The 15,776-nt window shown below is 38.3% G+C and overlaps 1 protein-coding gene across 1 annotated transcript in view; it reads right to left on the bottom strand.

Annotated features, from left to right (window-relative positions):
• Positions 1–15,776, bottom strand: part of LOC120727862 (vertebrate ancient opsin-like) — a 60,236-nt gene that overhangs the window by 5,046 nt on the left and 39,414 nt on the right. The window contains exon 3 of the mRNA XM_040022436.1: positions 11,961–12,194. Within this exon, the coding sequence (XP_039878370.1) occupies positions 11,961–12,194 (234 nt within the window). The remainder of the gene's footprint in view (positions 1–11,960; positions 12,195–15,776) is intronic.

Here is a 15,776-nt window from a genome sequence, read left to right as displayed (position 1 = left end):
AGCCAGTCAGAAGACTTAAAGGCTTAATTTAGAGAGGGGAAGACCTTAAAGAAGAACTAAAACAGCTTGATTCAGACTGTGGATTAATTGTAGGACTGCACCAAGGCCTAATATGAGATAAATAAGGTTTATTTTGAACTCTAAATCACTTATATAGTAAAGTCACTTTAAAGGTTGTAACATGGGATGTAAAAACTTATAAGTTATTGAAAAATGTGATAATCCTAAGATTCCACAGATACATAAAACATTGAAACAGTGAAATATTTTTGCAGAGTGTTGTTCAGTCTAATTAATTAACAGATAGTCCTTGATTAGGACATTTTGAAGGACCTCTCAGTTCTTCATTCATTTCCCAGTAACTACTCAGAGTGGGAAATAATAACAAAAGTACTGTTTAACATAATCATGGATTTTGCACTGTTAGGTTCTGCACTATAGTGTCACTGCTCTTCACAGGTAAATGGGATGATTGCAGGGCTTCACCTGAGCTCACGCTTCGGAATTATCACCAGTACATTCCAGTGCTTCTCAGCATATTAGCTTAATGGGCAATGAAAGACACGCACTGTGCAAAAAGCTGGATGCATGATTGAAGTTGCAGAAGAGCTTTACAATATAAAAGCAATCATAACTGCATTTCTTTGTAATCAAAATAAAGACAGTGTTTAGACAGCTTTTATTAAATAAGCTGGTTTGTAAACATCACTTGGTGGATCCAATCAAATAAGCAGGAAATAAATCAGCTATAACTTAAATGGATAAAAGCATTTTAATCTTACAGTTGATCATGGCCTCTTCATCAACAGTAACATCATGCAGTAAATTGTATTATCTGCAAGATGAATACAAAAATGAATAAAGATAAAGTTAGGTTAAGTACCTTTGGACCGAATTCTGTAAGACTAGCTTTAAACTAACAAACAGCAAACTGCCTTAAAGTAAACAGAACTCTTTTAACTGATAACATTATCTTTCTGAACCATTACTGGTCTACACTTCCACAAATACTGTATTCTCACAAGCACCAAGAGTCAGAATACATCACAGTTTGTGAAAAGAAAGGACAGGCTGTCTCCAAGGTACAGAGGGAAAGCATTGAAATGTATACACCTTCTGTCAGGATATAATAAATAGTCAATGGACCTCTGGATAAATTTTTAAATCCAAGAAACAGAACTGGAAGTCTCGAGATTGTGATTTTATGCAGATTTAGCTGTTTCATATCAATCTCTTAACAAAAAAAATAAAGAAAGAAAAATAAAGTGTTATCCAGCATAAACCTGGGTATTTCTTGCACATAGATGGATAGAAAGATTCTGAATAATTAAAGGCCTCAGCAGCAAGTTAAAAATGTAACAATGGATTCAAGTTATACAGGTTTATTTTCAATTCTATGCATTTCTATCCACGTCTGTAACATATTCTCAACACAACGGCTGGCATTAAACTCCAATTTAGTCCTCCTCCTGAGTTCATGTTAATGTGGACTCTGAAGATGCCACTCTTGAGTAAACGTAGTATACTTAGTATACTTTCTGAGTTTCATGTATACTTATAGTCTACTACATTTTCTCATGGGTGCAAAATACAGTGAAACTTTTTCTCAGCATGTGCTTAGATTTAAGGCATCACAGCAGTGAAATCGCACATGTGGCATGTGGAAAGAGACAAAAAGGTCGAGTGTACACAGATAATTAGTTCAAAAGTCATTTATTGATTGAATTAGATTCACGACAGTAGCATGTTATGTGACCCAGACATGTGTTTGTGTAATTGAAAGCATGTGTACAGAATATCACAGATTGTATCTTGACCATTTTTTAACCACTGATCATTAGAGACCAAAAAATGGTTTCTATTAAGTGTTATTTGTGGAGCCAAAACGCAATGGCTTATTCCACTAAACCTCTATTGCTGCTTAAAATGAAGAAAAAATAAACCACAATGGGAATTCTGGAATTCTGCACTTCTCCAGTACAATTAGCGCAGGTACCACAGTCTGTTTACTTATTTGTTTTGAAATTGATTTTAAATATTCTGCCCTTTGGTTGTTGGTACTTTCAAATAAGGGTGGATAATATATCAATATCATGTGACTCTCTTGTGAGACAGTCATTCTTATATGGATGCTCTAAAAAGATTCCCCTCACTAATCTGATTACTTTATGTCTCCTTATATATTTGCTTTTTCAAATGAGAGGACAGTGAATCAATGTTTGCAACTATTTTACAGAAAAGAAGAAGAAATTCAGACACAGGGGAAACGGTGAAAGAATGAGCGAAAGCTCACTCAAGGGCGGCTAAGATGAACTGCCACAATAGTGTAACTGAATCATACACAGACACAACTACCAATCAAAGTTTGGACACACCTTCTCATTTAATCGTTTTCCTTTATTTTCATGACTATTTTTACATTGTAGATTCTCACTGAAGGCATCAAAATTATGAATGAACACATATGTCGTAAACAAAAAAAGTGTGAAATAAATCCAAATATGTTTTATATTTTAGATTCTTCAAAATGGCCACCCTTTGTTTTGATTACTGCGTTGCACACTCTTGGCATTCTCTCGATGACCTTCATGAGGTTGTCACTTGAGACGGTTTTCCAACAGTCTTGAAGGAGTTCCCAGAGATGCTGAACACTCTGAGGTCCAGCTCATCCCAAACCATCTTGATTGGGTTTAGGTCAGGTGACTATGAGCCAGTTTCGTCATAGTGCTTGATGGTTTTTGCAACTGCACATTACTATTGACTGACTGACCTTCAGTCCTTAAAGTAATGATGTACTGTCGTTTCTCTGGACTTAGCTGGTCGGTTCTTGCCATAATATGAATTCTAACAGTTGTCAAATAGTGCTGTCAGCTGTGTACCAAACTGACTTCTGCACAACACAACTGATGGTCTCAACCCCATTAAGAAGGCAAGAAATTCCACAAATGAACCCTGATAAGGCACACCTGTGAAGTGAAAACCATCTCAGGTGACTACGTCATGAAGCCCATTGATAGAAGGCCAAGGGTTTGTCAACAAAGCAAAGGGTGGCTACTTTGAGGAATCTAAAATATAAGACATATTTAGAGTTATTTATCATTTTTTTCTTTGGTGCATAATTCCACATATCTTGCTTCATCTATTTGATGCCTTCAGTTTGTATCTACAATGTAGAAAGTAGTAAAAATAAAGAAAAACCATTAAATGTGCAGTGGTGTGTCCAAACTAGACTGTATATATGTAGGGGTGTGTGTGTGTGGTATATATAAAACCACACATATAAAATTAAAAAGTAGCTATTTTGTGTGGATAATAGAATAATATTAATATAAGAGAATAGAAACTTTATTTCAAATTAAATTCTAATTCTGAATGAATGGACTCAACTTGAACATCTGTTTTGCAGAATACAAGCAGAGGCAAACAAAGTAAATGTAAAAAAAATATCTGTTTCCTGTTGCTTACATTGTAGATGTAGATGAGTGACTGTCTCCACTCACAGTCACGGGTTAAAGTGAGATTCAGCAGGTGTTGGAACCCCGAGACTGGTTGTAGTGGTGCAGCGTTGGGAGAAGAGTCACTCTGAAATATGTCACAATAATTTCTATTGCTCTAGCTTTAGTTAAATGGTGGCCATGTTAACGTCCATGATAACTGTTAAAAACCTCAATGTTGAAACTGGAGCTGACCTCTCTTCAGTGATGTTAACATTCACTCATTTCGATGTATCCAGCTGCTGAGTGCCGGCCTGTCAACAGAGGTGCTGTGTAAAGTTATGTGTAAGGCTGCAGTCACACTAGAGAAAAGAGTTGGGGGAGACTGCTGTGCTACCGAAAGTCAGCACTTACATGCCATCAGTTTGCAATAACATCACAATTAACTGTGATTAATCTCAAATCTGCAAATCCGTACCTTAGAGCGGGACTCGCCACCTGTGTGCAGAATTCACACATCAAGCATGATACCCTCAGCCATAGACTGGTCCACAGCTGAATGATTTAATAGCAAATAGAAAGTAGTTAATTTCATTAATAACCTGCATTCTTTTAAGAGCATTGCAAATTTGCAGCTCAAAAATGAGAATGCCAGTAACGCACTAACAAAATAACACAGTGAAAGTGCAGGTTTAATGCTGTGTTTCTCTCTGACAAGAGCATGGCAGTTTAGATAAAGATTCTGAAGGATGCTGAAGAAGAATCAATATGTTTATGATACAAGGGTGAACTTTTCTCTTAAGATTTACTGAGGAGTGTGTGTGGTTCTTACAACTGAGCAAAGAATGAAGGAGTGGATTTATCCAGAGTTGCTGTATTAAAAACTATTATTTCATGCAACCCTGAAAGCTTCATTTTGTAGCAGCTGACATGTGTGATGTGCAGAAGAAAACAAAACATTATATACTGTCAGACATTTGCAGCTCAGGTTTGTGTGGTTCAGTATTTGATGGAGCAGATCGTTTGCACCAATCAGCACAGACTGACTCTGATTAGAACATGTTGGCAGTCTGTCTGTATTTATAAACTAGATGGTGAATGTACTCCATCTGTAAACCTTCGCCAATCTGACTGAGATTGAGATTGGACAGAGACAAGTTGCTTTCCACCAATCGCATTGTGACAAAAGTGGTCACCCGGGCTGAGGGTGCTGCATGCTCGTTGGTTGCCGTGACTACTTGCAATCTACCCCAGACAGCAAAAAACTGAATGACTCACCAACTAATGGCTTTTCTTCACCAGATGGAAATTGCCATCCTATTTATACTCTAGTGTGACTGAAGCCTACGTTGGATGAGGCACTGTTGACGGCACTGTTATATTAATAGGCTACCACTACATGTGAATATCTAATCTGACAGTATTTTTTAATATTGTTACTTTGTGGAACTATCATGATAGCATTATACTGTGTGTTACTCAATGATTTTCACCACTATTTCCAACCAAATGTCTACTTTAGTTTGGAGAAACATCTCTAACTGCAGCACGTAGACGGCTGTTTTACTTAAATATCCCAGTTTTGACATTTTGTGGGTTTCTTTTGGTTTGGAGACCAGATTCTATTCCTAAATTTGGTTTATAGTGTTTTGTGTTTCCATGTGTTCGTGATTTTTATTGTTATATTTTATTAATATTCTGACCCCTGTTACTAGTTTCCTATTTTATTATTTTTGTCTTTTATCTTTGGTTAGTTATTGATGAACATAGGTTTATAAGTTCCGCTTTGTATTTCCTTCCTTTTCCCTCAGGCTCGTCTTTGTGTTAGTCTCCATGATTGTCTTTCTGTGTCAAGTTCCTATATTTGAGTCTTTGTCTCCGCTTTAGTGTTTCCTGTTTTATTTTGCTAATCCTTGTCCTGTTTGTTTAGTGTTCAGTTTTAATTTTCCCAGTCTTGATTTCCCCCAGTGAGTTTTCCTGGTTTGTCTAATCTCCCTGATTACTGGGTGTGCGTTTATAGTTCTTGTCTCGCTGTGACCTTTGGTTACGTCATCCTATTCAGTGGGAGTTCAGAATTCAGGGTCATGTAGCCTTCAAATAGTTCCAGCAAGCGCTTAGTTGGCAGTTGGAATGTGTGTTCTTCTATATCTCTATGGCACATCTAGTACATTTTGCTAACTTTGACAACTATTGTGAGGCTCCACCATTCCTGTAAAAAATGGTCCAATGAAGTGAACGGAGGTGAGGCGACTCTTACATTTAATAGTTCTGGTATCCCTTATATCCCTGCAAGCCTTACTATAATTGCATTCTTTGATGTGTTATGATTTACCTCCAGTGAAAGGTTGTTTTAAGTTACGAGTCTGCACTGGGGCCCTTATGGTGGCCCCTAGAGACAAAGCACGTACAAACTCCAAAATATGTACAAACTCCAAAACATAACGGAAGTGCTCCAGGACGCTAGGGGCAGTGTTGGGCTTCTCTCTGAGCAAAGCACACTGACTGTTAGCTAACGTAGGATTTGACTCCACCATAAACTAAGCATTCATAGCAATTAAAAACAAATCAAACAAACAACAGTTTGCACATTACCTTTCTTATAAAGCGTGGTTGTTCTATCCTTGCAGGTGTTTTCTGCCGGTATCCAACTCCATGTTTGCAACAAACTTGCCGTTTATTTTGCAAATTGAGCTCACCACTGCCCCTAGCGTCCTGGAGCACTTCCGTTGTGTTTTGGAGTTTGCGTGTGTTTTGGAGTTTGTACATCTCTAGGGGCCACCGTAGGCCCTCGCTCTTCCTTAAATACAACATTAAATAAGTAGTTTGTGTACTCAACCTGCTTCAGTTTAATCAACAATCGCCTGATTTAAAGCCCCTTACAGGTTGGCAAAGTTGCGAAGTGTTGTCTTTTTAAGACTTTTTATTCTTCGACTTAAAAACATATCTCAAACTTTTTTACCCCACTGTGACCTCATCTCATGAGAGCCTGTAATCATTTGACTCGTCATTGAACTTCTCACGCACACTATGTCTCAAAACCTTACTGGGCATGAACAGATGCTGAGGAGAAGAAGAGCAAAATGCCCCAGGACATAACCAAAAAGATCTTTCACGCACTGTGTCTATAAGCAACATGTTTGTCCCTATTGTCAGTATTTCAGTAACCTTTAGGTCATCGGAGAGTGAAAGCTAGCAAGGAGATGTAAAGAAACAAGATGATCAGCACCTCTCTGTAATGTTGATGCACACTCCCCATTTCCCTCAGCTGTCCAAACACCACACTGATGAGGGCTAGAAGGACGGGAGAGAGAAAGATGGAGACAACAAACAAATGCTAGAGTATGAAGTAAATTAGGGCACAGAGGCATCAAGGTTGAGGTCAGGAGGAAGGTGAAGATAATGACAGATAACTAGATAAAGCATGACAGGGAGATTGAAGGAACAAGATGCACTGACAGAATATTTCAGAGAGAAAGGGCTGCAGAGAATTTATGAAGAGTCCTCTCAGACTGGTTAGAGCAGGTGTGGATGATGATGAACCCTGTGAACTGAGCGGATATTATATGGGAAGAGGAGCTCAACTTTCTCTTAAAAACATCAGACTTTGTCTTGGGTTTAATGTTATTCAGTTTTGCTGTGACTGTACATGAGAGTAGTTTTTTCCTAAAGGACAGATCTTTATTGTCTGTGTTTGTAAAGGTCCAGCACATTCCAAAAATATGTGGCATTTGTATTGAATGACATTCTTATTGGAGGATTAGATGGAAAATGGATAGACCCAAATAGATAGATTTTAACTGAATTCTCTGTATGACATACATCGAAACATTTGCAGTGCTCTCTCCACAGTTTCAAAAGAGTTAAACTGCAGTCAGTCATTCGTCTACATTACAGAAGACAGTCTTGTAGTTTAAGGGACTTGTATGAGGTGAGTGAATGTCAGGAAGCTTCTTCGATAGCCATCAGCAGATACCTTCTGCTTCATTTGACATTTGCTTGACTTAATCCAGGAAACTCCCCAGTGCTATGAATTATAATGCAGACCATAGATTGTATTAAAAAATCAGAAGGTTGGAGCTGGAAAAACAATGATTCATTCACATAAGAACTTGTGAATAGAATGATATTTGGGAAAAAGTTTTTGGCACATCACCAATTCAGCAGAGGCTGATCTTGGTTTATATTGTAAATCAGTCATATCCTCACTCTGAGGTGAAAAGGTGGGAACATTTTAGATTTCCTGCAAATTCAATTTTTTGTGATGCAGAGCATCACTGAATGAATTCTTCCCAGGAGATCAGCAAAATATTCATAACCAGGAAACAAACCTCTACAGTTGTTTTGAATTTTGAGCCTAGTTGATCCTTGTTGTCTTTCTTGATTGTTTTAAAATTAACATCAAGAAGTGTGACTTGGTACTTATGAGGCTGGACTGAGGCAATAACACCATTACACATATAATTTACCCTAACATACATGCATGTTCTCCCTGTGTTTGTGTGGGTTCTCTCTGGGTACTCTGGCTTCCTCCCACAGTCCAAAGACATGCTGTTAGTGGGGTTAGGTTAATTGGAAACTCTAAATTTCCCATAGTGAGTGATTGTGAGTGCGAATGGTTGTTTGTGTCTATGATTAGCCCTGCGACAGACTGCCGACCTGGCCAGGGTGTACCCTGCCTCTCGCCCTCAGACAGCTGGGATAGGCTCCAGCGCCCCCCGTGACCCTGAAAAGGATAAGCGGAAGCGAATGGGTGGATGGATGCATGCAATCCCTGTCTACAATGACAAGGTTAGGTCTTTCCACAACTTATTGTTGGATTAAGAGATGAGGTAAGGACTTCAAAGACTGCAATGATCTATTAGTTGTTTCAGTCACCATCTTTTCAGTTTTTCATGTTTAACATTGAGAATGTATGTATTTTCTCTTTGCATTAAAGCGCTGTAACATGTACAAGATGCTACACCAGAGACAGTTCCTGTATATCTTTATTTTGTGTTAGTATATTTTTCCAAGTACACAGTCTGGTGTCATTAGTTCACTTTTTAAAAATGCCTAGTTTTTATTTTTATGTCAGTCAAATAAAATCATACTCAGGTTTTAGTTTTGAAAACGTAACAATTGTGACAATATACAGATATTTTTGGATTGGTCTATATATAAAGCAGTGTATTCACGAGTATTCACAAGTTTATTTTCAAGTAGTGATTAAAAAATAAACAGATGATTAAACTTACCCATAATCCCTGTTTTTTAAACCACCCCGGGGGTCTCGGCTGTGAGCAGAGCTGATCGTTGACGGGACAAACCAGCTGATCCTTGTATCTGTACAGCATTTTTAGTCTTCAACTCGCCTCAACTCACAGTTTCCATAGTAATGGGCTGGGAGGAATTGAAGACTGAAAATGACATACAGGACATTTGGTTTCATTTTCTCCCACTGGCTCCCTCCCAGGGGAAGTTGAAGTTGATGACGTGTCGGCTAAAATGTCCCTGTAAGGTCAGTTAGCTGTGGCGGTGGCTTCAGCATCTGATGTAACATGTAAGGAGAAGCATGCAGTATCTCCAGATGACAGCAGCATATTGAGTTTGTATGCTTTTTCAGTAGATTTCCAACTCCACAGTAAAATAAGTCTTGGCAGTAACACAGTAACTTTCCAGTAAGGAAAGTTTAAACCTGAGAAAAAGTATTGCACTTTGAAAGGCTTAGAAATGGTGATAAGATTTACTCTCCAATATACTGCACTGCATATAATTCTTTGTACAGTACATCTCAGCATCTACTGCACATAGATATCCTGAGAGGGCTAAAGCCTTACATAGCATAATGCTTTTCATTGAGCTTTACTTAATAGACCAGAATGAGATGATAAAGATTAGAAAGAAAAAGAAGTTTTATCAGTCTGCTTCAGTGAGACAGTCTCGCTTATCTTCTCCTATTTATGCTCACGATGATGAACTATGTTTCAGAAACGAACAAAACATCTTAAATCTTGAGTTTAAATGTATTGTTTGCACAGAGAGCTTGAGTTGAGAGAGAACCCTGATAAGGAAGGTGGAGAATAAAGTAAACTTGAAATTTAGAGTTAACTTTGGGAGCACAGTAAAAATATAACTAATGTGAGGTGAATAAAAAAACGAGGCATTCTGGCGTATCTATTCATGTGGATGTTACTTTGACATGACCGCTCACCTAACGGGGGAAATTAGGGAGAGACCACAAATGCAAAAATGCACCAGTGATTGTGGAAAGTATTGTTCCATAGCTGGTAGTTTGTTGTAGTTTGCCTCTGTACACCACCACAGTGGATTGTCAAACAATCCAAATGTTCTTTTGGTAAGAAGACTGCCAGGTTCAATTCTAAAACTACAAAAATGTTAGTCTTTTTAAAATATAGTTAGTAATTAATTATTTGATTTAAAAACCCCTGTACTGGTATGCAGAGGCAAAACTACAAAAAGTGTATCTCTGTCCAACTATTTATGGAACTAACCCTGCCATTAATGTACACATTAAAACAGCTCTGTCAGAATCAGCTAATTTCAGTAATGACTCATGTAATCTACCAAGAGCAACACAAATTAATCTGTCAGTGTCCAATTTCAATTTATTAAAATGAGGTAAAACTAAATTGTTATTTAGATTAACCAACACTATGAACAAGTGAGCCATCGCGATGCTTTGGAACATCTCTATGCCTCAACCATTTATACAACCAATGAATTAAACATTTAAAACTTGAGTGTGATTTTAGCACAAACAATAGAAAACACCAGCAAGCAAGGCCAAGCCAAGCACCCAGAAATGATCAGCTGACAAAAACATCCCCGCCAGTCACATTTGTCGGGGTAAACTGTCAGCATTGGTTCCTACTGGTCAAAAAGTTTCACTTAAGGAAGGAGAATCTAAGATCCAGTTCAACTATTGCACTGGGCTCTGAGCTCGGTCATGCCCGGGATGACACTGCTCAATAAAAAAGTAGTACTGCATCACTCAACAATAACATAGGTGTTTACTGTTGGTCTGTGGGTTTAATTAAACAACACAAAACAACAACAGCTGCATGACAAATGTGAAACTACTTTTAAGGTTTACTTTGATTATTTATTTGGATGCAAACTTCTTTGTGTGCCATAGTATTTAATCATTGAATATGTACAGCTAGTTTATAATCAGAAGAGATTCTCTGACACGTTGGGCCACTGACACACGGAAAACAAACATTTCTGATCTTTGATTCTCTTCTCAGTCCTCAGTGTCTTCTGTCTTTCATCCTTTCCCCCTATGTCTTTGGCCCTCCAGTCAAAAAAGTACGAGCAGAGCCCACGCTGACGCCGGCAAAAGTTTCTGTTTTCCTGTCAGTTCCTGACAGATGAATAGTTATGAGTTTTGCTCTCCTGCTTCCACTTAAATTTGGCAAATGTACTGTATGTGACCACAACTGTAACGGTCCTGAATGCTTCTCAGCCAGTTTTTCTACTCTCAGTAATCGGATCCTAAATAAAACAAAATAAAATAAAAACAAACACATTTAGGTTAGAATATATTTCACAATTTTCTTTTGTTCTTTGGAGTGATGCCATTAGAACTAAGTGATTTTCTATAATTTCACACACCACTGATCGCTGACAGTTTATTTATTGTTTTGGTCAAAACAAAACTTTTCATATTGCATCAAAAAGTTGACAAAATCACACCAGAACAATCACACTGAAGCAGACCAGCTCAGGTATTGACTGTTTAAAAATGTTATTTTGTTGGGTAGTCTCCATCCATTATGTACTTGTTGCTTCTGCAAAAAGTAAGCCGGGATAGAAGAGGTTACAGCCGATTGGAACTTTAGCGCAGCACAAATAGAAAACACAGTAAAATGAAATCAGCTATGAAGGTCATATGACACACTGTAGGCTCCTGAGGTGAGCTTTATTAATTCTTCTCACGGGCAACTTAACAGTAATTAAAGTATAAAAGCAAATAAGACCAAGACAGCAAGCTCCAAATAAGTGCTCCCAGTTAACACCCAAAGGGTCTCATCATATTGCCTGACGTGAGCGTGGGCCAAGATTAAATGAGATCTTTTACAATTTTAATGACGAACATCTGATAAAACGGGTACTTGCACGACACTGCAAATACCCCCCTCTGACGTGACAAACAGACATGTAAGCACTCAGTTTTCATTAGCTCATCACAATGTCTATTATTTATTTAGACGTTATTTATTTAGACGTTATTTATTTAGACGAACAAGCCGAGTTGGCAGAGTTCGTCAAATATGTTAGAAAAAAAGGTAGATTCAAAGACCTTCTTATTCACCATGCACACACAAGTACATAATTTAGTTTATTCAGTGTCAAGAAGCCACTGACTCACCTGACAGGAATAGAAAACAAGGAGTAATTTCTATTATTTTAATCCACCTTGAAATAATCATTCGCCTCAGTGGGCAGGAAGACCTCCGGCTGCCACTTTTTGACAGCGAAATAGAAAAAGGTACTGACCCCAGCCTCAGCCCTCCCTCCTCTTACCTGTTTATTCATGAAGACGTAGATGACTGGGTTGATGACCGTGCTCGTTTTGGCAAGGACTGAGGGGATGATGCTCGCCTCCGGTGTGACCAGGCCCGGTGGGCCGAAGGTGGCCAGTAGGGCCATGATGCCATAAGGCAGCCAGCATATTAAGTAGCACATCACCATAATCACCACCATGAATAGCACGCGCTGCTCACGTTTCCTGCTCATCGACGCATTGATCCCGCTTACCTGGAGACAATGGGAGAAAAGACGTGGAAAAGAAAGACCTTAATAAGCCGGCGATTTCCTGTGATGAGACATTGTGGTCAGACATTTTCCCTCCTTTTGCTTTTGGAAGAGGAGGATTCTGGGGGATAAAATGCTCACTATATAGTCAATACATCTACTTCTGGGTTTCATTTTTGTAACATAAGCCTACATTCCCATCTGTAATAACATTACACTCAGCAAGTTAAAGCAATTGATTGACATTTTGGGAAAATTAACTTACCAGTGTCTTTACGTAGAGTTAAATTAGAAGGTCAGTACTATTCTTAGGCCTCTTTGTTAATATAATTATAGCCAGCAGTCCCTGAGATAAGTTTAACTGAACTTATGTAGCAGAGAGTCCCTTTGCTGGGAGCTGCACAGTTGTCTGCTTAATAATAAACCAAGTGCATCATTCTTATAAGTGAGCATAAGAAGTTCTGGGAGGCATATTCTGTTTTTCCTTTGGACAGCCTTGGTTTGTATCCTGGGGATAGTCTGAGTTTCTGCAAAAGGTCAAACATGTCCCAAAAATGTCAAATTGTAATATGTAAACACTACTAAAACTGACAGATAACTTTGAGTTAATTAGTAATTTCTGTGCAAAGATAAATGAAAGTGTTGACTACATTTACGACTACATCTTTATGACCTGATGAAAGTCTTTGATAGAAATCTTGCATATTTCTCAGATTTCAGAAAGTTCATTGGTGAGACATTAACTGAAAATTGTAAAAATAAATAAATGAAATACAAAGAAGAATCAAGTTTGAATAAACTGAAGTTTTTTGTTTGTTAAAATATCAAAGTATCGGGTTGAATCTAGCAAGTATAATGCATCCTCCCGCACGGACATGCACGCACTTGACAAGCATCTTCGCGCTCCCCAAACCCAAACTGTCGAGATTTGTTTTGCTACCCGATGGCCACATGTCTGCTGCTGTCACTCAGTTTCATGGCGGCGGAGACGCACTCTGGCAGGGAGCCTCTTTTAAGAAAGACTCCAGCAGTGTTGGGATTTTTTTTTGTTTTTTTGTTTTTACACACATACACACACTAGTGAAAAGAAAAAGATGATGTAAACATTCAAAACTTCCTGACCCCAGTGATCAGTCATCGTCGCCATTGTGACATCTGATCACACTCTAATATCCTTTAACCTTCACTCCAGATTTGCAGCTATATTATTTTACTATGAATTTCATTGCTGCTGATTCTCAGTGTTTTATTCTTGGTGTACGGCCTGAACATGTTTATGTATGCTGTGAGGGTTTAAACAATATGGCGAAGCATGATTAGCATTATTCAGGCAGGCTGTCAACTCACAGTCTCGTGGACTCCCTGGGCCGCCGCTCATATGCCATTTGTATTCATATATACACATCAGTATAGAAGTACAGTATGCTTTCACCAGACAGGTGTGCTTATACATCTAATCAAGCCAAGCCAGTGACTGACAGTCTCGTTACCTTTACCCCCACGAGACGGCTGCAAATGTGCAAAGGGGAACTGTGTTCACACAAGCCTGTTTGGACCGTCTTCATCGAAAACACAATTTCCCTGAAAGAAAGGCTTTGTAATTCGTGAAACAATGGGTCGATAGTTTTAAGAAGGGAAAACAAGCTTTGCATTTTTATTGCAGCAGACAGACGTCAATGCTGCTGTTCAATATGGCACCAGTCGCTAGCCGATTTGAACAGTTGTGGTCTGCAAGATGATGGAAAACACTGTGTGGCTGATTTTCTTTTAAACAAACAGGACGCTATACATTAAAAATAGAGTTGAACATTAGCTTTTAATTTGGGGTATTTCTAATTATTTTGTTACTTACAAATATGCCAAACTGCCACACCTGTACTTTTAATTACTTTTATCAGTGCTTAGTATAGCATTTTCAAAGCCTGATCAAGTGAAAACTAACAAAAACATGGCATATAGAGAAAAAGAGCATTAGTACTTTGTGCTATTAGATTTTCAATATTGTATCTTCAATGCAATTTTGATTAACGATTTAGCATCTAAATCAAACTTTTGAGTGTTTTCTTTTCTTCTTGCTGTGAAGTGGTTTCACATCAGATTTGGTATGCTTGTCTATCTTTCCTTTTACTAACAAGTCATGGATCGCTGCTTTGGTATTTTGACTCTAGTGTTGAAAGGAGATAAAAAAACAGTCTCACAGGAATCCAAACTTTTCCACTTAGCTCTAAAACCCCGTCCACTTACACCTGCACTGTTTCATTCCCACTTCTGACGGTCTGTGGCTGCTCATTTCTCTCTCCCTTTGTTCTTGCATACAAGCACACCCAGACATGTACGCCTGAAGCCTGTATACGCTCACAGACTGGTTGGGATTTGGAGCTGATGCTTTGCAGTTGATATCATTTAATAACATTGTCTGTATTTGTGTTGCTTTTTGAGTGTAATAACGCCCATTATACTTAAGCCACAAGAAGCTATCGTGGTTTTGTTCTGAAGTTTTCCTTTGCAAACAAAGTACTCTCTATTTACTTTATATTTATAATTTATTTATGCCTTAAACCTGCTTGTTATATGATAAACTTGTTCATTTTATTAGGCACACCCGTTCACACCTGTTTTATGCCGCTGTGCTTACATTAGAGTCAAACTGTTGCTTGTGTAGTTTTGATTTGGAAAGGTTATAGGTCATATTTTGCCACATTGCTTACTTGAACACACACATTTTTGCATTTTTACTGTCTTGTCTTGTGTATTTTTAAGGTCCCTGGACATTTTTTCAGCTTTACTTGTAGTTTCACTCTGCTCCCACTTTGTCAGCGCTGCAGAATAGGTGGCTAATAGCTTCAGTCTTGGCTCTGATTAAATAAATGAAATGCCAGAGATCACAGGCAAATTGAGGAAATGAAGAGTAAGTGTAGAATGATTGCAATCAAAGGCTGAGTGGCTTTTGAAAGAAGCTGACTGACAAATTGACTGCCCCAACAGAGAACTGTTTCATATGCTAAACAGCGATCCCCAAAGCAGTGGAATTAATATTTATATTTTGAGTCCATGTGACGGCCCAAATGTTACAGCCTTTTGTCAAATTGTTGATAAGTACAAGCTTTATAACGAGCCTCAAAAATAATAGATGATTCTGACAAAGGACAACATGATGTTGATATAAGAAGTCAGTCAGTGAAACAAGAACATTTGCTTCTCTCCTTTTCGCTCAGCATCATGACAGTTGGAAATAGAGCTGTAGATTAATGGCAACGGTCCAGTATGGTATTGATATTTAACAGCATATAGTTAGACAGGTGGGAAAGAAACGAGAGATATTCTTGTCCAGAAAGAATATCTTTACAGCTTTTGTCAACTTAATTAAATATCCCATGGCTAATTTTCCCCTGTGACGGCAGAAGGAGCGCTGTCTCCTTTTGCGTCCCTGGCGGCTGTCGCTTATTCACACAAATCATCTGGCCAGTGAGCTGTGATGTTAATGCTAGATTTCTAACTAAAAGGAACAGCAGGGCACATGAAACAACTTTTTGCTTTCATCATCTGTAAATCATCTTTGTAAAAAGAAAAAAATTACTTTAGCAC

The sequence above is a fragment of the Simochromis diagramma genome, unplaced genomic scaffold (assembly GCF_900408965.1).
Source record: "Simochromis diagramma unplaced genomic scaffold, fSimDia1.1 OVJJ01000205.1, whole genome shotgun sequence".
Lineage (NCBI taxonomy): Eukaryota > Metazoa > Chordata > Actinopteri > Cichliformes > Cichlidae > Simochromis > Simochromis diagramma.
This window is presented reverse-complemented; position numbering and strand designations above follow the sequence as displayed.